Source organism: Hyaena hyaena, unplaced genomic scaffold, assembly GCF_003009895.1.
Source record: "Hyaena hyaena isolate Hyena2069 unplaced genomic scaffold, ASM300989v1 scaffold_472, whole genome shotgun sequence".
NCBI lineage: Eukaryota > Metazoa > Chordata > Mammalia > Carnivora > Hyaenidae > Hyaena > Hyaena hyaena.
In genome coordinates this window covers 1,420,033-1,442,440 of record NW_024081106.1, presented here as the reverse complement: position 1 = coordinate 1,442,440, position 22,408 = coordinate 1,420,033, and the positions used below count along the sequence as shown (strand labels likewise).

The 22,408-nt window shown below is 37.8% G+C and overlaps 1 protein-coding gene across 4 annotated transcripts in view; it reads left to right on the top strand.

Annotated features, from left to right (window-relative positions):
- NAALAD2 (N-acetylated alpha-linked acidic dipeptidase 2) overlaps positions 1 to 22,408 on the top strand; it is a 60,195-nt gene continuing 37,787 nt past the window's right edge. For 2 of the 4 annotated variants that reach the window (XM_039254225.1, XM_039254224.1), the window contains exons 1-6: positions 1 to 253; positions 2,886 to 3,021; positions 6,988 to 7,118; positions 7,841 to 7,952; positions 17,768 to 17,954; positions 19,480 to 19,581. In XM_039254225.1, the coding sequence (XP_039110156.1) occupies positions 142 to 253; positions 2,886 to 3,021; positions 6,988 to 7,118; positions 7,841 to 7,952; positions 17,768 to 17,954; positions 19,480 to 19,581 (780 nt within the window). In that variant the 5' untranslated portion in view covers positions 1 to 141. Of the gene's footprint in view, positions 254 to 2,885; positions 3,022 to 6,987; positions 7,119 to 7,840; positions 7,953 to 17,767; positions 17,955 to 19,479; positions 19,582 to 22,408 lie in introns of those variants that run through there. The other 2 variants (XM_039254226.1, XM_039254227.1) reach the window with 2 other exon arrangements.

Here is a 22,408-nt window from a genome sequence, read left to right as displayed (position 1 = left end):
CTAGGAAAGAACATTCTTCTTTATTCTCTGGGAGTTGCATGTCCTGAACTGGAATTCTCTACAACTCCCGAATAACCCGTATTTGTTAGTGAAATAACTGACAGCTTAATTTTTAAGGCTAACATTCCTTGGTGAGCAGATATGGGATCCCGAGAAGACCCCCCAAAAACTGCAGAGCAGTTGAGCAAACAGGCGCCAGACCCCAAAGAGCCAATTGAGCTCACTGCTTTGTTGCCGACCCTGGAGTTGGAGGGTAAGTTTTCTCCTGGATTTGGTCTCTGCTCTCTCTGTGTTTGTAATGATCTCTACAGGCTTCGTTTGGAATCTCTTTTGAGGCCTTGCCCTTTCTGAGAGTACTTGTTCAGCTTTTGGTCCGACTCCTCTTTGGAACCAGGCTGTGTCTTTTGGAACTCTGCTGGTCTTTGGCGAGACTTCTTTTTGGATCCAGGAAGTTCCTATTGCAACTGTGCTATTTAGGAATTTTTCTTTTTGCTGTAGGGAACACTTCTTAAAAAAAAAAAAAGATCCTAGCCATCAAAATGCTTTGAGGAGGCCCGCCCTTCTGGAATGCCAGCTGGTTTTATGTTTAAAAACTGTGGTCTCTCCTCATATGCATTTCTAACTAAATGGACTAATTAATCAAAAGTAATTTACAACTTTAATGACAATTATGGGGGAACTTCTGATTTCTGCAGTTAGAAAATCACAGCTAAAAAACCCAAACCAAACCCGAATGGGATGCCTATTTCGTTGGTACCTTGCAGCTTCCAAATGTTTTTTAGGATCCTAAGGCTGCTTCTTTGTGAAAGACTATTTCTGAGTTAACTGAGGCAAACAATGGAATCAAAATAGCTTCTGAGGACTCCCCCACGTTTGTGTCCAGACACCTGGCATCCACCTTGTGCACGGGCTCTTCCTTCAGTAGTGTTTTCCTTTATTCCTTTGTGCCAGCCTTTCCTCCTATATATATGCCCCATCTCCCTTCTAATACTTTTGCTTAACTTCCTTTTTCCTCTGAATCCCTTCTCAGCCCTTCCTCTCCTGAATGTATTAAAATCCACCCCTATAAATTTAAGTTTCCTGAGGATCTAAATGAACTACAAATTTCTTATGTTCCCTGGACGAAGACCTGAATGTTAAGCCATAGTTTCCTAAAGTGACTGAAGACCCCTTTAGGTTTGCTGAAGAATTTAGCATAGTTATTCAAATGTACAACTTGGCTTTTCAGATTTCTATCAGTCTACATGCCTGTCGGTGAGGGCCAGGCCAAATATTGGATAAAATTAACTCAATGGGAACATCCTGAAGGGGATATAGAAAAATAAGCCCGTAACTTTTGGCAAAATGCTTGAACGTTCACTGGAAATCTCCACCAAACAATTACAGTAGCTTTTCGTAAATCTGTTGATGACAACAAAATTCAGGTTTGTACACAAAAACATGGTGAACCTGTTCATATCTATTACAATCAACTCTAAAATGTCTTTAAAGGAAGTTCTGGTCTTTGTTTAGATGTTGAATCCACCTGGGTAGCATTTAATTGTTTATTAATAGACTGAAAGAGGATCTTTCCCTTTAAGTTAAAAGAACCTTGATGGAATGGGGAACTCTGTCCACTCCAGATTTAGTCAGTTTGGCAAACTAACTTGTTCATATCCCAGATGTGTCACCTAAAAGAAAGAAGGCTACAGTTCCAGTTTTTAGTTTTGGAAATCAAAGGCTCTTTCACAGAACCCAAACACTCCTAGTTTCTGGCAGCATTGCAAAGGGCCAGGACATTGGACCAAAGGACTTATTACACATTTAAGCATTCCAGGTGCCATCAGCCCCCCTAGCCAGCCTTTCCAATGTCCTCTTCATTCCCAATGACGGTACTTAGAGGAACTACAGGGGCTCCTCTTAATTGGCTTGGAGAAAACACTCTCCACACTGGGAATGTGGGAACTCTCCACACTCTTTGTCCTTATTGACACCAGAGCAACACTCCCAGTGCTTACCCCCACTGCTCTAAAGCAGCCTCTGTCTCAGAGTACTAAAACAGTTAAAATAGGTGGGGGTCTTTAATAAACATCAACAAACATCTGCCTGTCTGTCTCTCCTTTTATCTAGGCCTTTTGTGAGATACACAGTTTTCTTCTTAGTTCCTCCACCCCTATTCATTTATTGGGCCAAGATTTCTTAGAAATAATTATGCTGGAATTACTTTCTCCCAAAAGGAGGAAATCTAGAATTTGACAATAGTAATCTAAATAACCAACCTGGGAAATTAAATGACTCTTTGACATCTTTTATTTGCTCTGTCTCTGATGTCCCTATAGCATAGTCTGGAGACCATGATCCATCCTCTTTATGGACAAAATCTCCAAATGACAATGGTGGAGTCCAGTGTACTTCCCATCAAGATTTAAATGAATCCTTCAAAACTTCTCAGAGTTAATATTTATTAATCAACTTAACAGCTCCATAATATAAGATTGCAAGGCTGAGAGCCTCATTATTCCCTGCACTAATCCCTATAATAACCCTATTTTACCTGTGAGAGAACCCAATGGTAGAGGTTGGAGATTAGCCCAGGGCCTGTGAATAATAATCATTGTTGCCCCTTGGCACGTTGTTACTCCTGACACACATTCCTACTGAAAGCAAAATTTTCACCATACTTGCAGAGCATTTTTTAGTATTCCTGTTAATAAGGATAACCACTATCTTTTTGCTTTCACTTGGGAAGAATGGAAATACACCTGGACAGTAATGTCGCAGGGTTACACAGTCTTTTCACAAGCCTTAAGGGCTGATTTGGATGATATAAACTTTTCTATAGGTTCTATTTATTATGATGCATAGGTGATTTACTTTTCTGCTCCCCTTCTCACACCTCTTCACAGGAAGACAGCATCCATCTGTTAAAACTTTTGGCCTCAAAGGGGCACAAAGTCTCCAAAGAAAAAATGCAGTTTGTTCAAACTCAGGTTCGATACTTAGGGTACCTTATCTCAGAACAAGGACTACATTTGGATCCAGGTAGGCTTCATGGCATCCTGAACTTCCCAAAACCTAAAACTGGTGCTATTTATGAAGTTTTCTCAGACTGACTGTCTACTATTGAAATTGGATTCCAAACTTCTCTCTTAGGGCTCAACTTCTGTATTTTTTAATTTGAAAATGACACTTTTATTTGGAAAGATCATGATGACATAGCTTTTGGGACCTTAAAGAAAAGCCTAATAAAGCCCGCTGTCCTCAGACATCCTACTTATCAACTTCCTTTTTTCCTCTTCGTATGTGAGAGAGAAACAATTGACCATAGAATACTCACCCAAAAATATGAGAAGTACTATCAACCAATAGGGCATGATAACTAACAGTTGGACCCTGTATAATGGGGATAACCCCCTTGCCTTAGTCATTCCTGCCATTGCCCTTTTATTTAAGGCCATGGGAGAAATAATGACAGTGTCCTCTAACCACCCTGTATCCCATGTAGCAGAAGCCCTTCTGAATTCTCATCACACTCAACACTTCAGTTAGTTGTCTCACTTCCTAGGACATTCTCCTGCTAACTCCTCCTTAGGTGACCCTTCTCCTGCAATACCCTTAGTCCTGCTATTCTCCCCATCGTGGAGGAAATTCCTCCTGACTGCTTAATGATGATAGATCACCTTTTGATTCCCTGTGACAATTTATAGGAAACTCTTCTAATCCATGCAGATTTTTCATGGTTTACTAATGGTTCTTATTTAAAGGATGAAAATGATAAATATCGTGTTGGGTATGCTGTTGCAACTCCTTTGGAAGTCATTGAGTGAGCTCTTTTACTTTTGGCTGATTTGGCCTAACAGTCTGAGTCATATGCGTTTACCCTTAGGCAAGGGTAAAACCACATTTATACTGATATTGTGCCTTTGGGGAGCTCATGACTTTGGAATGTTATGAAAACAATGAAGTTTCCTTACCAACAATGGGAATAAAACAAAAAATGGATTCCATGTTTAAAATTTATTAGATGCCATACTTTTTGTAGGCAGCTCTGGCTATCAGTAAGCTTCCTGGGCCTTCCTGACTGGACTCCTAGAGCCCAAAGGAAACTGCCTCACTGATATTCCCATCAAAATGCAGTTCTCAAGGAAACCAAGACCCAAACCTCTGTCATGGTTGAAAGGGATGTTCTCTTAAATGATGATTTGGAAATATGGACAAGAGATATCCAATAATTGTCCCCAGAGAGGGAAAAATATTGTAAATCTAATAGATGTTGATTGAATTAAAATAAAAAATAACTCTGGTGTAGACCTAACAATCCTGCCTTGCCAGAAGTCCTAGAATTCTCACTACTAACTATTGTGAGTACATGTGTTAAACCATTGGTCTGCTGACAGACTAATAGTGTTTGGGAACATTGGTGGAGAAATATTAAAAAGGCTGCAAAAACTACCTACCTTGCTTGTCTCACCTGCCCAAAGTATAATCCAAGAAAACCTGTTCACACAAATGTTCCTACAGCTTCCCTGTCTCATGGATATAAATGTGTTTTAATTATGGTTTATTTTCTCACTGGATCAAAGCTTTTCCCTTGTAGATAGCCCAGTGCTTATTTTGTGGCTAAAAGTCTGTTAGAAAAGATCATCCCTCCCTGGGGAACCTCTCTTGACCTTCATAATGATTCGGGAGCTCATTTTACCAGTCAGGTGCTTCAACAAGTCTGTGCTGTTTGGCCAGTTTTACAACTTCCATTTTGCATACCATCTTCAGTCCTCCGGGTTAGTCAAATGCACTCATAGCACTAGTTGGCAAAGTTTGTACAAACCCTCCAAATACCTTGAAAGCATTGCTGTTGGTCCTCTAAATCTCAGATCCCCTATCTTTGGGACTCAGAGACCCTCATCCTTTGAAGCACAGTGATGAGATGGTCATCGGATGTCCTGTGTACTTTGCCCCTGCCTCCTCTGACTCACAGTTGATAAAAGGAGATCTACTTTAATATTGCAAAGGCCTAATTACTTCTATTAAACATAACCATGCTTTGGTAGAGCAATCTTTTCACCATGTACTCCTGGGAGACCTCAGGTATTCTGCAACCTGGAGATTTCATCTATTGGAATACACCCCTCCAGCAAGAGGCTCTTCAGACTGACTGGAAAAGCCCTTATCAAAAACTGCTAACCAACCCTTGGGCCACTAAACTCCAGGGAACAGATTCTTGGATTCATGTGACATATGCAAAAAACACACCAAACACTGACTGGAACTGCACACCAGCTGGTGACCTGAAAGTAAAGATTTCCTGGAGTTGAAGCAGACAACATCTGACAAGACAGCTTTCTCAAGATGCTCAGACCAGGCCTGTCGTCATTTTTCTCACCGTTTGCTGCTGCTCAATCTCTCATGGAAAGAAAATGCTCTGTCTGCCTTTTGCAAACTCTTGCAAAAGGGGGAAACCTGTTCTTCCATTCATGGCCTTTTGGAAACCGTCTTATCATGATCCCTTGAGCTTTCTCTGATGGATTATTAAGGTTCAGAATTCACAAAAGTCTTTCATCTGAACTACTGACTCGTGATTCTAACCCACATTTGTGGTTTCTGATTTTACAACTTTATGTCTGTATTACTGATGACATATTTGCTTCCAGTTTGTTTTAGAACATCTTCGAAGTTTTGCAAAAAGTTCATCAGCTACGGCTTCATATTTATACCTGCACTGTATCTTTCCAGATGCATTCAGTTAATTCTTTCAGTGTGCTCTTGCTGTACCCACTAATATCCTTTCATGGTTGTTTTAAGCAGGGGCCTTCCTTCTAGGAGACCTCCATGACTCCAGGTTTGCCTTCATATGGAGAACCTTGCTCCCCTAAGATGGAATAAGAGCCAATAAACCTTTTAGTTGGCTACTCTCTGACCTACAGTCCTGGTTGAGAGTGATCATACAATTTGGAATTGTCACATTACTGCTTTTGCTTTGTATAGTTGTTTTAAGGGTTGCATTTTGTTCCCTGTCCAACTTTTGCATAAACGATGTACTAAAAAATGTGATGTTGGCTCAGTGCTTCAGAGATGATTTCCGGTGCATATGCCCTTGAGAAGATACGGACTTGAATGGGAAGTGCTTGAGCACTCTCCCTCCAAATTTCTGTTACCACTTGGCCTTTAGTGTCTTCTGACAGGCATGTACTTTCCCTCAGACATGGGACATGACAACCAGGAAAGGTCCTTCTTGTCCCCAAGGGACAAAACCACTAAATATGGAAAACCTGACTCTTGATCAGTGATGCTTTTGAGGAAAGATCTTGATCAAAGAGAAGAATGTAAAAGTTAATAGAGGTAAACTTCACTAAAATGGAATGGGGAGGCCAGAAAAGGGAAGCTCTTACACCTTACCACTCCTCAGCAATTGCAGATACCAAGAAGAGATGTACTTGTAAGGGGATACCCCAGCAGAAGCAAGGAAGGTTTTCTCCTCCCCCAGCAACTACTCAGCCAATGAGAGACCGTCATAACTCAGCCAATGAAAAGCCACTACACTTAAAACTCGTAGTTTACTCCAAAGGACTTGTTTAAAACAGCCCGCCCAAGTGCTCCCACCCCTCCATAAAAGAGCATTACTCCCCTTGGTTCTCCTGGCTTGCCTAAGGTTTTGCTGTAGCGTGGCTTGTTTGGAATTGTAATTTTGTGCTATTTTGGACCCATTTTTGTTGACAGATTAACAGTTTTATTTTTAAGGTTGACAGTTGAGTTCTTGAGGAAACATTTTCCCTGCAGCCACCCCCTCCCCATCCCCCCACAGCCGACTGTCCCGGTTTCTACAGGATCAACTGAATGGAAGTTTCCTGCCAACGGGGAGCCTCTGTCTCCTCCCCTTGCGGGACTGCCTCTTTCCCCTTAAGGCCCCCTGAGGACCAGACGTGCCACGAGTTGTTGGGGCCTGGTTTGGAGGGCGGAGGCAGTGGGCGGGCGCTTACCGCCTCCCCCTGGGTGCTCTCTGTTGGTCCGCAGGCTCGAGGCCAGCTCTGGCCAGCCCCCCAAGCTCGGTCCTCAGGGAGCCATGGCGACGTCCAGGGGCCGACTCTACCTTTGGATGTGCTTGGCTGCGGTGCTGGCATCTTTCCTGGCAGGATTTATGGTGGGTAAGTACGAGCCCCGGGTCCCCAGCGCGGGGCTGGCGCTTCTGGCTCTAGTGCTGGGAGGAGGAGGAGACTGCTGCAAGCCGGGAGGCCCTGGCAGGGCTCCGTGCACTCCCGCTGCGTCGGCCCCGCGGAGTTCAGCCCGCTGCAACCCCAGGGGGATGCGTTTTGACCTTCGTCATACAGTGTGACTGAAATCCACATTTATTAAAGGTTTAGCGAGTTCAGGATACTGTTAAGAGCTGTTAGGAAGACAGGTCAGAGCTGTCACTATCCATAGTGATGAAGACGACGGTGTCATTTACAAGCATGCTTAACAAGTCAAAACTAGCAAGGAATGTGGGCAGCGCGCTGCAAAAACTGCCCTTCCTTCCTCACTTATTAAATAAATAGTCGTGGAACGTTCCTTGGGTGTCAGGCACTGTGCTAGAAACTAGACCACCCGGAGGAGAATGAGAAAGATAGGCTCCGTGCCTTGATGCAGAACATGTAGGAAAAAGAATATCTCTCCTACATAAAACTAGTTTTAACCCATCCAAGATTACGTTGCAGAGCAGAATTTGAAGGATTTCTGCATTTAATATGAACATTTTTGTAAAGCCCACCATGAACTGTTTCTTATGGAAGGACTATTTTTTGGCTTCTAATTTTTATAAAAGCTAAAAGCAATTATATATGCATGTAACATGTATATATGTATACTCTCCCTGCCCCCTCCCCCCCAGGCTGGTTTATTAAGCCTTTCAAAGAAACTACCACTTCACTGGGCTATCGTCAAAGTATGCGGTGGAACCTGGTATCTGAGATGAAAGCTGAAAATATTAAATCATTTCTTCGGTAAGTTTGTCTTGATATTTGGTCTTAAAAATGTTTATTGCAGAGTTAGTGTATTACAACTGGTTATTTTCAGGTGGGTAAACTGTGAAATTACATGGTATCACATTAATTTACGGTAGTTTAAAATGTCCCTTTAAACCACTCAGGGTACAATGTATTTGAATGTTGCAGGAGCGGGTCTTTCTTCCCTAACTTCATCTACAGAAAAAGTATCTGGTTGCTTTATTCCCAGATGTTTCAACTTCGTGTAACTTTAGACCAGCTGAATGTTATTTCTGCCTCATGCTTGGGCTTAATCAGCAGTTTTAATGAACATCACATTCTGTCAGGAAGACTTAGATGGTTGTAAACTCAGATTTAAAGGAGGGGAGATATAAGTTGCAGATTCTTTCTGCCACAAATTAAACGTTTGTTCCACGTTGCAAATAGAAGTCACACAGTTCGGACAAAATGAGAGCAAAAGGATCAGTGCAAATCCACCAGCCTTTAAGCATGAAAAAGAGTGACATTTGGGGGAGTGGTGATGAACTCCTTGAAGGCAGTCACTGTAACATTTGAGTGTCATTAAATAAACAAAAACAAAAACTTGCTTTATTGAAGTATAATTTACATAAAATGAACTGCATCATATAAAGCCTAAAACTTGAGAACATTGACCGATGTGTTATATTCCCAACATACCACTTCTTCAGTTGAGATTCAGAAATTTTTACATCACGCCCTTTCTTGACCTTTAGCCCTAGGGAATCATGGATCACTTTTTTTTTTTTTTAAGTTTATTTATTCTGAGAGAGTGCATGAGTGGGAAGGGGCAGAGGAAGAGAGAGCCCCAATCTGATGAGAGGCTCGAACTCACTGAACCGTGAAGTCATAACCTGAGCTGAAATCAGGGATCTGACACTTAGCCAGCTGAGCCCCCAGGGGCCCCCCCCCGTCACTGATCAGTTTTATGTCACAATGGCTTCCTTTGCATTTTCTAGAGTTTTATATACATGGAATCATACAGTATGTGCTCTTGTGTGTGTGCCTGCTTTCATTCAGCATAATAATTTTGGAATTCATCCAGGTTGTTGCATGTATCAGTTCATTGCTTTTTTATGGCAGAGTAGTATGCCATTGTGTCCATATACTATAATGTGTAGTGCTGAATACTTGGGTTGCTTGTAGTTTTTGATTATTATGAACAAAGCTGCCATGAGCATAGTTTACAAGTTTTGTGTGGATGTATATTTTCATTTCTCTTAAAATGGCTGTATTGGATGATAAGCATATGTTTAACTTTTTAGGAACATTCCAAATAGATTTCAAAACTAGTTGTAACGTTTTACATTCCTACCTGTTATGTGTGAGTGTTCCAGGTCTTTTATATCCTGGTCAGCACTTAGTATTGTCATTTTAATGTTAACCATGCTAATGGATATGTAGTGGTATCTTATTGGGGTTTCAATTTGCATCTTCCATATGCCTAGTGATGTTAAGCATTATTTCCTATGCTTACTAGACATTTGCATATCTTCTGCAAAGTTTCTGCTCACATAGTTTCCTATTTTAAGTTGTTTTCTTATTATTGAGTTGTAGGAGTTCTTTATGTATTCTGGGTACAATTCCTTTGTCAGACCTGTACTGTGAATATTTTCTTCTGTTATATGCCTGGCCTTTTTTTGTTTTCTTCATGGAGTTTTTGAAGGGCAGAAAATTTTAATTTTGGTGAAGTCCAGCTGACCAGTGTTTGGTTTTCTTTTTCATATTCTGTGAACTGTCTAACTTTGCCTATGAGAAGTTGTGAAGATTTTCTTCTATGTTTTCTTTCAGAAGTTTTATAATTTTAGCTTGTATACTTAGGTCAATAGTCTACTTCATGTTAATTTTTGTGTATGGTATGATGTAAGAGTTGACCATTTTTAAAATACAAATATTTAGTTATTCCTGCAACATTTGTTGAAAAAAAATTTATTTCTGCCTTGAATTGCCTTGGCATCTTTGTCCAAAGTCACTTGACCGTATATGTGAGGCCTGGTTTTGGATTTACGTTTTCTTCTATTGATCTATATATCTCAACACTACACAGTGCTGGTTAATAATACACAGTGTAGTGTAATAATAAGTCTGAAAATGAGATTGAGTTAATCCTACAAATTTTTCTTTTTAAAAATTGCTTTGACTGTTTTAAGCCTTTTGTATTTCCAAATTAATTTTCTATCTTTTTTAACTTTTTGATGTTTATGAGAGAGCACGCAAGAGGAGCACGTGTGTGCGTGCATGAGACAGGGAGGGGCAGAGCGAGAGAGGGACACAGAATCTGAAGCAGGCTCCTGATTCCGGCTGTCAGCACAGAGAGAGCCCAATGAAGGCCTCGAACACGCAAACTGAAATCATGACCTGAGCTGACGTCAGACACTCAACCAACTGAGCCACCCAGATGCCCCCAAGTTAATTTTAGAATCAACTTCTGAATTCCTACAAAAAAAAAAAAAAAAACTGCTGGAATTTTTATTAAAATTTTACTTTTAATAAAATTGCATCAACTCTATAGATGAATTTGGAAGAGAAGTGTGTTTTTAAAAATATTCTTTCATTCTCTTTGTTGTAGGAATGTACTACAGTTTAACTTTTCACCTGTGGAGAGATATTTATGTTCAGTTTTTTGATATTATGATTAATGCTGCTGTTAACATTGGTGTATAGGTTTTATATGATCATAGGTTTTCATTTCTCTTGCGTAAATCCCCTTGCTCGGTTGTATGGTAGACACATTTTAGTTTAGAAGAATTTGCCTAACTGCTCTTTAGGGTGGCTGTATCATTTTATCTTTTCCATTGATATTATTATTATTTTTATTTTTACCCATTCTGACAGGTATATGGTGAAACCTCATTGTAGTTTTACCTGCAGTTCTCTAATAGTTAATGGTATTGAATAACTTTTTCTTTGTTTATTCATCATTTGTGTAGTCTCTTCAGTGAAATTTCTATTCATGTCTGAATTATTTTCTATTAGAATAGGTTTTTTTGGTTGCTGTTGTTTTGTTTTTATGCTGTTGAGCTTTGAGAATTCTTTATATTTTCTAAAAACATTTTTTTAATGTTTATTTCTGAGAGAGAGAGAGACAGAGTGTGAGCAGGGGAGGGACAGAAAGAGAGGGAGACAGAATCTGAATCAGGCTGCAGGATCCAAGCTGTCAGCATGAACCATGAGGTCATGACCTGAGCCGAAACTGGAGCTTAACGACTAAGCCACACAGGCACCCCTAGAATTCTTGTATTTTCTAGAATTTCTAGTCTTTTGTTAGCTTTGTGGCATTCAGATATTTTACCCTCTCTCTTATTTGTCTCTTCTTGTTTTAACAGAGTCATTTGTAGTTAAGGTTTTAATTAATGAGGTCAAATTTATCAGTTCCGGTTATGGATCATGCATTTAGGGTCATATCTAAGAACTCTTTGACTGGCCCTAGATCCTTTTTGTCCTCTTTTCTCTGCCCCCAAATTTTATACTTTACATTTTACATTAAATTTGTGATTCATGTGGAGTTAACTTTTGCATAAGATGTAAAGTGTGGCTGAGGTGCATTCTTGTGTCTATGGATGGCCAGTTGCTCTAGCACCATTTGTTGAAAGGCTGTTCTTCCACTTAATTGCTTTGCACCTTTGTCAAAAATTAGTTGGGCTTATTTGTGTGGGTCTATTTCTGGGTTCTCTATTCTCTATTAATCTGTGTGTCTACTTTCTGCTAGTACCACGTGGTCTTGATTATTGAAGCTATATAATAAGCCTCAGCAATGCGTACAATAACTCTTCCCACTTTGTTTTTCTAAACAATTGTTTTAGCTATTCTGTATCCTTTTCCCCTTTATATAAAATAGAGAATAAACACACTTATATCTACAAAAAGCCTTGCTGGGATTTTGATTATAATTGCACTAATCTTATAGAGCAGTTTGCGGTTTTGACATTTTCCCTATGCCCAGTCTTCTAATCCATAAACATGGCAAGTCCCTCCGATTATTTAGGTCTTCTTTGATTACTTTTCCCAACATTTTGTAATTTTCAGGGTGAAGATCCTAGATCTGTACTGTTAGATTTATATCCAAGGATTTCATTTTCTTTGGAGCAATTTTAAGTCATATTGTGTTAAATTTAAGTCTCCACATAATTTGTTGTTAATACATAGAAATACTGTTGATTTTTATGTTGAAAATGGCCTGTTAAAACCCATGTGTTTGGAAGGTTTTTGTAGATTAATTGGGATTTTCTTTGTATACAATTATGCCATCTTTAAATAGGGACAATTTTATTTTTACCACTCCAAACCATATGCCTTTTACATGTGGATTTTTGTTTGTTTTGTCCTTATTGTGCTGACTAGAAGAATTCCAGTAGTATCTTGAATAAGAGTGAGAACAAACATATTTTTATTAGTGTGTTTCTAGTCTTTGGAGGAAAGCCTTCAGAGTTTCATAATGAAGTGTGATGTTGTCTATAGATTTGTTGTAGATGCTCTTTATCAAGTTAAGGAAACTCCCCTCTATTCCACGATTGCTAGTAATTTTGTTTTTGTTTTATTGTGAATAGATATTGATACTGTCAAAAGGTTGTTTTTCTGCATCAACTTATATGGTCATGATTATTTTTCTTTATCTGGTTAGGAATCTGGTTATTATTTTACTTCTTTACTGCCCTTGGCAAGGTGGGGATCAAATTATATCAAGAAGGGAGTCACAGTCTTCAGGAATGTGAAAATGTATATTTTTTCCTATTAATTGTGTAAATTTTTGCTTTATATATTATGAATTTCATTGATTAGACATAGACACCTTAAGGTTGCTATGTCTTTAAGATAGAACTACCCTTTTATCTTTATGAAATATTTTTCTTTGGTCACCACTATTTTTAAGTCCATTTTATTTGGTATAAATATTACTCCATCCACCTTCTTATAATTAAATTTACATGGTATATCTTCTTCCATCTACTTTTAATCTGTTATTTTCTTTAGAATTCAAATGTACCTTCAGTAGAGATCACTTAATTGCAATTTGATGTTTAATACATTTTGATAATCTTAATTAAAGTGTATCCTCTAGGCAGCAGATAGTAGCAACTTGCTATTATATTCCTTCTGGTAATATATCCCTTTTAATTTTAGTATTTAGTCCATTAACATATAATGTAACTATCGATATGGTTAAAACTTAGGTCTATTAATTTATTGTTTTTCTGTTTTCTCTGTTTTCCTTCACTTCTCATTTTCTGGCCTTTTTTGGTAGTGGGAAGAATAGTTAAAATTTTATTTCATTTCAGTTTATCTTTTGGCTACCCATCCTTGCATTGGGATCTGTAACTCTTCACTCAATTATTATTTTTTTCAATAGTTCATTTTTGAGACAGAGACAGAACATGAGCAGGGAAGGGGCAGAGAGAGAGGGAGACACACAATCTGAAACAGGCTCCAGGCTCTGAGCTGCCAGCACAGAACCCGATTCAGGGCTCGAACCCATGAATGGTGAAATCATGACCTGAGCTGAAATCGGACATTTGACCGACTGAGCTGGTTAGGCGCCCCCACTCAATTATTTTTTTAATTTTTATTTTATTTGAGAGAGAGAAAGAGAAAGAGTGGGCTCTATGCACAGCCCAACCTGGGGCTCAGTCCCACAACTCTGGGATCAGGACCTGAGCCTAAATCAAGAGACGCTCAACCAACTGAGCCACACAGGCACCCCACTTCTTAGTTATTTTGGTACAACTTAACATATAATATGGAAAACTCAGATTTCTATATTTCCATTTACCCTTTCCTCTATCATCTTTTATCTTGTAGCTGTCAAAAGTATCCTATATACACTGCAATGTAAACCTCACAAAACAGTTATTAATTTTCTTTGAACACTTATATGTATTGAAATCCACTTAAGAGTTGGAGTATGTAGGTGGCTCAGGCAGTTGATCATTGGACTATTGATTTCAGCTGGGGTCATGACCCTATAGTCGTGGAATCAAGCCCTGTATTGGGCTCCACACTGAGCTCTGAGCTTAGAGCCTGTTTGAGATTCTCTCTCCCTCTGCTCTTCTTCCCCACTTCTGTGCTTTCTCTCTAAGATAAAACAGTTAAAATAGTATTTTGTATCTTATTTCTAATGATCTTCATTTATTTCTGAAAAATTTTGGTTATCCTATGGTATTTCTAGGTAGTCTGAATAACTTTCTGAAGCATTTACTGTAATATGGGGTCTGGTGATAATATATATTCTCTAATTTTTTTCTATGTATAAAATCCTTATTTTATCTTAATTCTTGAAGCATAACTTTCCCTGGATATATATTTCTAAGATGACCCCTTTCAGAACTTTAAATGTTTTTCATTGTCTTTTGTCTGGTATTGGCATCTTATGGGAACTTTACAATCACTTATATAACATGTGTCCTTTTCTCTTTAATTTTGAGCAGTTTTACCATGTGCCTAGTTTTCCTCAAATTTATTGTTTATGGCTCTCTGAGATTCTTGACTTTCTTTACTTCTGTCTTTCACTGATTTAGGAAGGTTTTAATGATTATTTCTTAAAGTTTTCTGTAGATTCTCTTTTCCCCTTCTGAGACTCCGCTTAAACCCTAGAATCAGATAAAGTGTGTACACTGTATTGTATTTCCTCCTTATCTATCCTGTGATTTAATGAGGTCATGAAGTTCCATCTTAATCTCTATGGATGAACTAGAGCGAGCTGTAGTAATGAGGAATGAAAACAGCTATACTGTTCTTGTGAAATTTCAGCTGATTTATGATTGAGGTGCATTAGAGATAGGAAGCAAATTCAAAATGTCTGTTGAGGTGCTTGTTTAGAAATAAAGGAAAAGAAGTAAGTAGTTAAAATGCATGTCATTTAAAGTCTTTATTTTTCTTGCAGTACAATATAATAGCAAAACCTCTTATCAGTTAAGACAGAATGCTTATATTTAAATTGTGTAAGTTAAAAGATGAGGCATAATGTAAACACTATTGAACTCTGTTAAGCATATTATGAAGTTTTTGAAAGAAGTCGCCTAGAAAGTTAGATGTCACAAGCAAACTTAGTAATATTTTTGACCATTAAAATTTATGTCTGTTTAATCTCTATTTTCTTTTAATATGTAGTATAGTATAAAGTGATAAGTTATGTATAAATAGTTTATATGATTATATTTTTGGAGTTGGCTTTTCTTTCCTTTACATCCAACTGAATATAGAAAGTACACATGAAGAATGATGACAAGAATAGAAATAGAATGAAATACATTGAATTAAGAACTCAACACTCTAATGAATGAGAAGTTTTGACAATTTTGACAGCACCCAGAAGGTGTAGTAGGTGGTGACTTTTGGCATGAACTATAAAAGAGTCATGGTTTTTTTTAAAGGAAAAATATTTGAAAGAGCCAAGGGAGAGTAAGAAGAATTAGTAGCAGATCCTCTAGCCTTGAGATATGTGGGGGCATGGGAAATAAAACAGCTTGCAGGTGAGCAGGGTCCTCTGAGGAAACCGGTTAAGGCAAGGAAGTCACACAAACATTCAGAGAAGGGGCTGAGGATACAGAATTGTTCATCATAGATGTAGAGGGTTTATGATCAGTGACGGAGCCTAGGAGGGAAAGGTGATCAAGATTGGGTTAAGGGTTCTAATGTAGTAAGAACAATTTGGTTTCTCTCCATCCACTTTCTTGTTGTCAGTGTCTTGACTGTTGAGTGTTCCTCATCCTTCATGTATTTAGTAAGGGTTACTTCCTTCCAGCCCAGGAATATCTTAATCAGTCCATAATCCAATCATTAAAACTCTTCCCTTGGCAGTGATTCGTTTAAGAGGTATATACCCTATTATGATGAAAGAGAAGAAAGTTTAGCTGAGATCTTGTATAAAAAGTTTTCCTCTGTTAAAAGAAACACAGAAGAGGAATTAGATATTCCTGTTTGTGCTTGTTTCTACTGAGCACTACAGTATGAATATATGATGCCTGGAACTGTACTCATCTTGGGGACCATCTTGGGAGAAATTTTGAAATTAACTAAAGGATGTTACACACTGCTGCCCTTTTTGTTTTGTGTATTTTTGCACTTCTGTATTTTATTTCAGTGAATTCTGTAAAAGATGGATGGCAAAAGTTCATGGCTAATCCTCCATCTTAATTTAAAGAAACACATTTTTTTCTTAGTTATAATGATAGTATCTGCACAGCGTAGAAAATAAATCAATAATAAATTATATAAAGTAAAAAATAAATATATTGAACCTCACTGTTTTCATGCATATAAAATAACTGCTTTCAAATAAAGAAAAAATAAAATAGCTTCTTTCTATAAACACAACAATGCTTTTTGAGACAAATATTTTAAGAGTAAATGTCTGTAACTGGTAGTTTTCATTTACTAATAAAGGAAAGCTTCACAGAGGAGACGATGCTGGAGGAGTCCTAATGGATGATGAGTAGCTTGCAGGTGGGAAAGGGGAATAAAGAAAGTGGTGGCAGCAGGATATTCAGGTAGATGGGACAGTGTTTATGTCTGAGAGAAGATCTTGTGCAAGGGGGACAGGTGGTCACTGCAGAAGGAAAATGAGTCTGCCAAATGCTGTATGGTGGAGAGTTTTATACCAAGTGGGGTGGGAAAGGTGGAAGGGTGGATCAGGTGAAAAAGGGCTCCATAGGCCATATTTGAATGTGATAATGCACAGCGTAGGAGGCCGTACGAGGAGTTCACGCAGTGGAATGATGTGAGAGGAATTTCAAATTATTACTGTTTCTCAAAGTGAGACAACTATGACTTTCATATTTTCTTTATTTAATGTTTATTTTTCATTTTTGAGAGAGAGAGAGAGCACACACGTGTGAGTCAGGGAAGGACAGAGAGAGAGAGAGGGAGACACAGAATCCAAAGCAGGCTGCAGTCTCTGAACGGTCACCACAGAACCTGACTCGGGGCTCGAACTCATGAATGGTGAGACTATGACCTGAGCCAAAGTTGGGTACTTAACTGACTGGGCCACCCAGGTGTCCCATGATTTTCATATTTTAGCCCCAGCATTTAATGGCTACCAAATGGTGAGCAAGTTATTTACTCTCTCAGCTTCCTCATTTGTAAAATGAGGACAATGGAAGAAGAGTTGTGAAGATTCAATGAGGTAACCCAGGTGAAAGTTCCTGGTCATATTCCTGACATATAGTAAGTTTTCTGTAAATCTCAATTTTCCTTTACTGACTATCATTTTTTTTTTTTTTTTGGTTGTCTTATGTTGACTAAAAAGCCAATTTACAAAAGCATTATTTTACTGAAACTTTTAAAAATATGATTTACCCTCATGTAAAATAAACCAGTATAAAAACTACTTTTTTGGGGTTACTTAAATGCTACAACCATTTACACTCAGAACCAAGAGGACATTGCCCAAATTCAGTTCAACAGCCTGTATTGCATAATTGCTGGATAACAGGCAGGAACTAAGCAGTAGACAATATAAAAATAAAAAAGCATGGACTTTAACTAGAAGTTAAACAAGAAGGAGCACCATTGGTATAGAGGCATGACCTTCCAAGGTGCCTTCTGATAGCTGCATACATGTATTTACCAGGGAATGTGTTCTTTTCTGGGGAAGCATGTTGTAAAAATCATAGTGACACACAAATAATTTTTTATTGGCACACCTAGAAATTAGTATCACTACCTGATTTTTAAAATCTCTAATGTAAAAATGATAATTTAATATGTAAAGGGTGAATGATCCCTCTAGAATAGTCCTTAGGCACATTGTCTGAATATGGTCTTTAACTCCCACTTGTATTGTATTTTCATTGTAGTTCTTTTACAAAGCTCCCTCATCTGGCAGGAACAGAACAAAATCTACTTCTTGCCAAGAAAATCCAAACCCAGTGGAAGAAATTTGGACTGGATTCAGCCAAGTTGGTTCACTATGATGTTCTCCTATCCTACCCTAATGAGACCAATGCCAACTATATATCAATCATGGATGAACATGGAATTGAGGTGATGTGGAATTGTTGGTACTTTCTGTATTTTATGACCCCACTTGTTTATGTGAGTTGGGATGTCGGATCAAGTAAAAATAGAAATTTGCTAATAGTGCGGTGAAACTCATAATTTTTAGAAAAGTTGATAAAGTTGCAAACTAATTATTCAGTGTCTACTGTGTGTTAGGCACGGTGCGAAGTCTTGAAGCCAGAATGAAGACTAAGAACATGGTCTCTTTGTTTTAAGTAAGGGAAGGCAGACATTGGAACCCATCATTTTAAATTAATATGCTAGGAAGACTATGATTTTGGTTCTCACACAGAAAAGGTTCGCTTAGCCCAGAAATGGACGTAGAGAAGGCTTCCTGAAAGAAAGCCTTCCTGATATGTGAGCCGTGAAAGACCGTAAGGGGGTAACCACATGAAAAAGCAAGATAAAAGAATTCTAGGCAGAAGAGAAAATTAAGGCAAAGGTTTGGAGACCTGTACTAGCTTAGTATCATTGAGGAACTTAAAATTTTTCTGTATTTCAAAAATGTACAAAGTGGGCCACTCTAAGAGATAAACCAGGATATTTGTTTTGGGGCAGGTCATAGAAGGGCTTATACATTGTCGTAAGGGCTTAGAATTTAACTTCAGTCAGTGGAAACCATTTGCAAGTCCTAAGCAATGGAAGGGATGTGGCTAGAGAGGCATTTTTTAGGTAGTTCAGGCTGTCTGCAGATGAGACCTAGACCTTGAAGAAATTCAAAATGGAGTCTGAAGTTAATCTGAAAGATGATGATGCCCTGAATCAGGATGTTAGCAGGAATGAGGAAGAGGGATGATCTAAGAAATAGGAAGCAATATTAGTGGGAATTGATTTGTGATTGACTGGAGGCAGGAGGTGAGGACAGAGTTCAGGATGATTCCTAGGTGTCTGGAATCAGCTGGCTACTGATGCTGCTGGTAATCACAGGGGATGCTGAACCGGAAGTAAGACTGTGGTGAGAGGCGATAAATTCAAAGTTTTGACATCCTGAGTTTGGATATCCAAGCTGAAATAACCATCTGGCCCTTAAAAAATACAAGTCTGGAAAGATGGATTATAATTATAAGTTATAATTTTATAACAATTATAAATATATTGGTTAAGGATAAAATTTTGAAGAGTCTATGAAATCATGGGAAGGGAGTATAAAATGAGGCAGACAGTGGACTGGGGATAAAACCCAGGAACTATTATTTACATGCAATTGAAAGAAAAGGGGTCCAACACAGAAAGTTAAAAAGAAGGAGGAGAATCATGAGGGTGCCACCTTCAAAGCTCTGTTTTTATATGGGAATTTCTAATCACCTGAGATGGCATGCATTTGCAGAGTTGCCACTATTTGAAGGTGATAATAATGACAAAGCTCTTATTGTTGCCAGTGGAATTTACCTGTTTAATTACTGAACCTAGTTTTGGAATGTTTAATCTTAAGTGTCTAGTTGGGGGCATTATTCTTTAATAACAATCTGGAATATTTCTCTCCAACTTTATATGTTTTGATTCTCACTAGATTTTCAATACATCATACCTTGAGCCACCACCACATGGATATGAGAATGTTACAAATATTGTTCCACCATATAATGCTTTCTCAGCCCAAGGCATGCCAGAGGTAAAATAAGACCTTTTTTTACTCAACTCTTTAAACCTCCCTTCGTTATTTAAAGCCTATGTTGAGGACCAAAACTAAGGAGATTGGGTGAATCATACATGAAGATCCATACTTTGTTTTTTTTTCTTTTTATAATTTTTTTTAATGTTTTATTTATTTCTGAGAGAGAGAGAGAGAGAGCAAGCAGGGAAGGGTCAGAGAGAGAGGGACAAGAGGAACACGCAGAATCTGAAACAGGCTCCAGGCTCTGAGCTGTCAGCACAGAGCCCAATGCGGGGCTCGAACCCACAAACCGTGAGATCATGACCTGAGCCGAAGTCAGACACTTAACCGACTGAGCCACCCAGGCGCCCCTGATGATCCATACTTTGGATTCAGTGCTATGAACACCCACTCTAAAAATAGTTTAAGCAAAAGAAAAAAAAATACATACAAATCAGAGCCTGATGAAGTGGATGCCACTCTGAAATGACAAGCTACTGAACATATCTTTAATTCAGTAACGTCAGTAGATGTTTTTACAAGCTCTTTTCTTTTGTTCATAGTCTTTGTTATAGATTTATAGATCTGATTTTATAGATTATACTACAGAAATTCTTAATACTGTGTTTGAACATTATGATTGGGATTTCTTTTTTCTTTTAAATTTACCCTTTATTTCACACATTCCCCATCCGTCTCCCCTCTGGCAACAATCAGTTTATGGTCTGTGTGCTTGTTTGTTCATTTTTGTTTAAATTCTGCATGTAAGTGAAATCATATGGTATTTATCTTTAACTTATTTCTCTTAGCATAATACCCTCTAGGTCTGTCTATGTTGTTGCAAATGGCAAGATCTCATTCATTTTTCTGGCTGAGTAATTTTTCATGGTGTGTGTGTGTGTGTGTGTGTGTGTGTTTTTTGTTTTTTTATTTTTATATTTGTGTTTTTGTTTATATATATATATACATACATATATATATACACACATATATATATCTTCTTTATCCATTCATTTGTCAGTGGACACTCAGGCTGCTTCCATACCTTGGCTCTTGTGAATAATGATTCAGTAAACATAAGGGTGCATGTATTTCTTTGAATTAGTGTTTTTGTTTTCTTTAGGTAAATACCCAGTAGTAGAATTACTGGATCATATGGTATTTCTATTTTTAATATTTTGAGGAACTTCCATGTTATTTTCTACAGTGGTTGTACCAATTTACATTCCCACCAACGGATGGGATTACATGAGGATTTCTTTTTTTCTCTTACTAACACTTGTTGTTTCTTTTCTTTTTGATACTAGCGAGTCCAATACATGTGAGGTAATATCTTATTATGGTTTTGATTTGCAATTCCCTGATGATTAGTAACGTTGAGAATGTTTTCATGTGTCTGCTGGCCATCTGTATGTGATCTTTGGTAAATTGTCTATTCAGTCTTTTGCCCATTTTAATCAGATTATGTATGTATGTATTTAATTTTTGGTATAGAGTTGTGTATGGTCTTTACATATTTTGGATATTAAACCCTTACTGGATATATCATTTGCAACTATCTTTCCCCTTTTTAGTTTTGTTTACAGTTTTCTTGACTGTGCAAAAGCTTTTTATTTTGAGGAAGTTTCAGTGGTTTATTTTTGCTTTTGTTTCCCTTGCCCAGGGGGATATATCTAGAAAAATGTTGTTAAGGCAGATACCAAAGAAATTACTCCCTACGTTTTCTTTTATGGGTTTTATGGTTTCAGGTCTCACATTTAGGTCTTTAATCTGTATTTAGTTTATTTTTGTATGGTATAAGAAACTATCTCAGCTTCATTCTTTTGCATATAGCTGTCCATTTTTCTAGCACCATTTATTAAAGAGATTGTATATTCTTGTTTCCTTTGTCATAGATTAATTGACTATATAAGTGTGGGTTTATTTCTGGCCTCTATTCTGGTCCATTGATCTGTATGTCTTTTTTTATACCAGTGCTATGCTGTTTTGATATAGTGTATCTTGAAATTTGGGATTATGATTCCTCCAGCTTTGTTCTTCTTCTCATGATTGCTTTGGTTATTTGAGGTCTTCTGTGGTTCCATACAAATTTTAGTATTATATTTTGTAGTCCTGTGACAAGGCTGTTGGTATTTTGAGAGGAATTACATTGAATCTGTAGATTGCTTAGGGTAGTATGGACATTTTAATATTTTTCCAGTTTATGAACATGGAATGTCTTTCCATTCTTTTGTGTCATCTTCAGTTTATTTTATCAATATTTTATGTTTTGGGGGTAAAAGTCTTCCAACTCCTTGGTTAAATTTATTCCTAGTTATTTAATTATTTTTGGTGCAGTTATAAACGGGATTGTTTAAAACATAGTTGGGATTTTTTTAAAAATGACCTTTACTGGGGCATCTGAGTGGCTCAGTTGGTTAAGCTTCTGACTTTGGCACAGGTCATGATCTCGCGATTTCCGAGTTCGAGCCCTGCATCAGGCTCTGTGCTGACAGCTCAAGCTGGGAGCCTGTCGCAGATTCTGTGTCTCCCTCTCTCTCTCTGCCCCTCTCTTACTCACACACACTCTCTTTCTCTCTCTCAAAAATAAATAAACATTAAAAAAATTAAAATATAAAATAAAATTTATTTCCTGTGGCTCAGGATATGCTGATAATCTCTTCAAAACAGAACACACTGGTTAAAGTTACATATTAGCCTTTTTTATTTTTAACTTTTCAAAGTATTGAAATATTTTCTAAAAACTTATGTGGAATTAACATGGATCTGTTTGTTAAGCCCAAACCACAAAAGTTAATGTTTCATGATGTGATATTGTGGAGCAAACTTATGCTTTGGTTTTCTC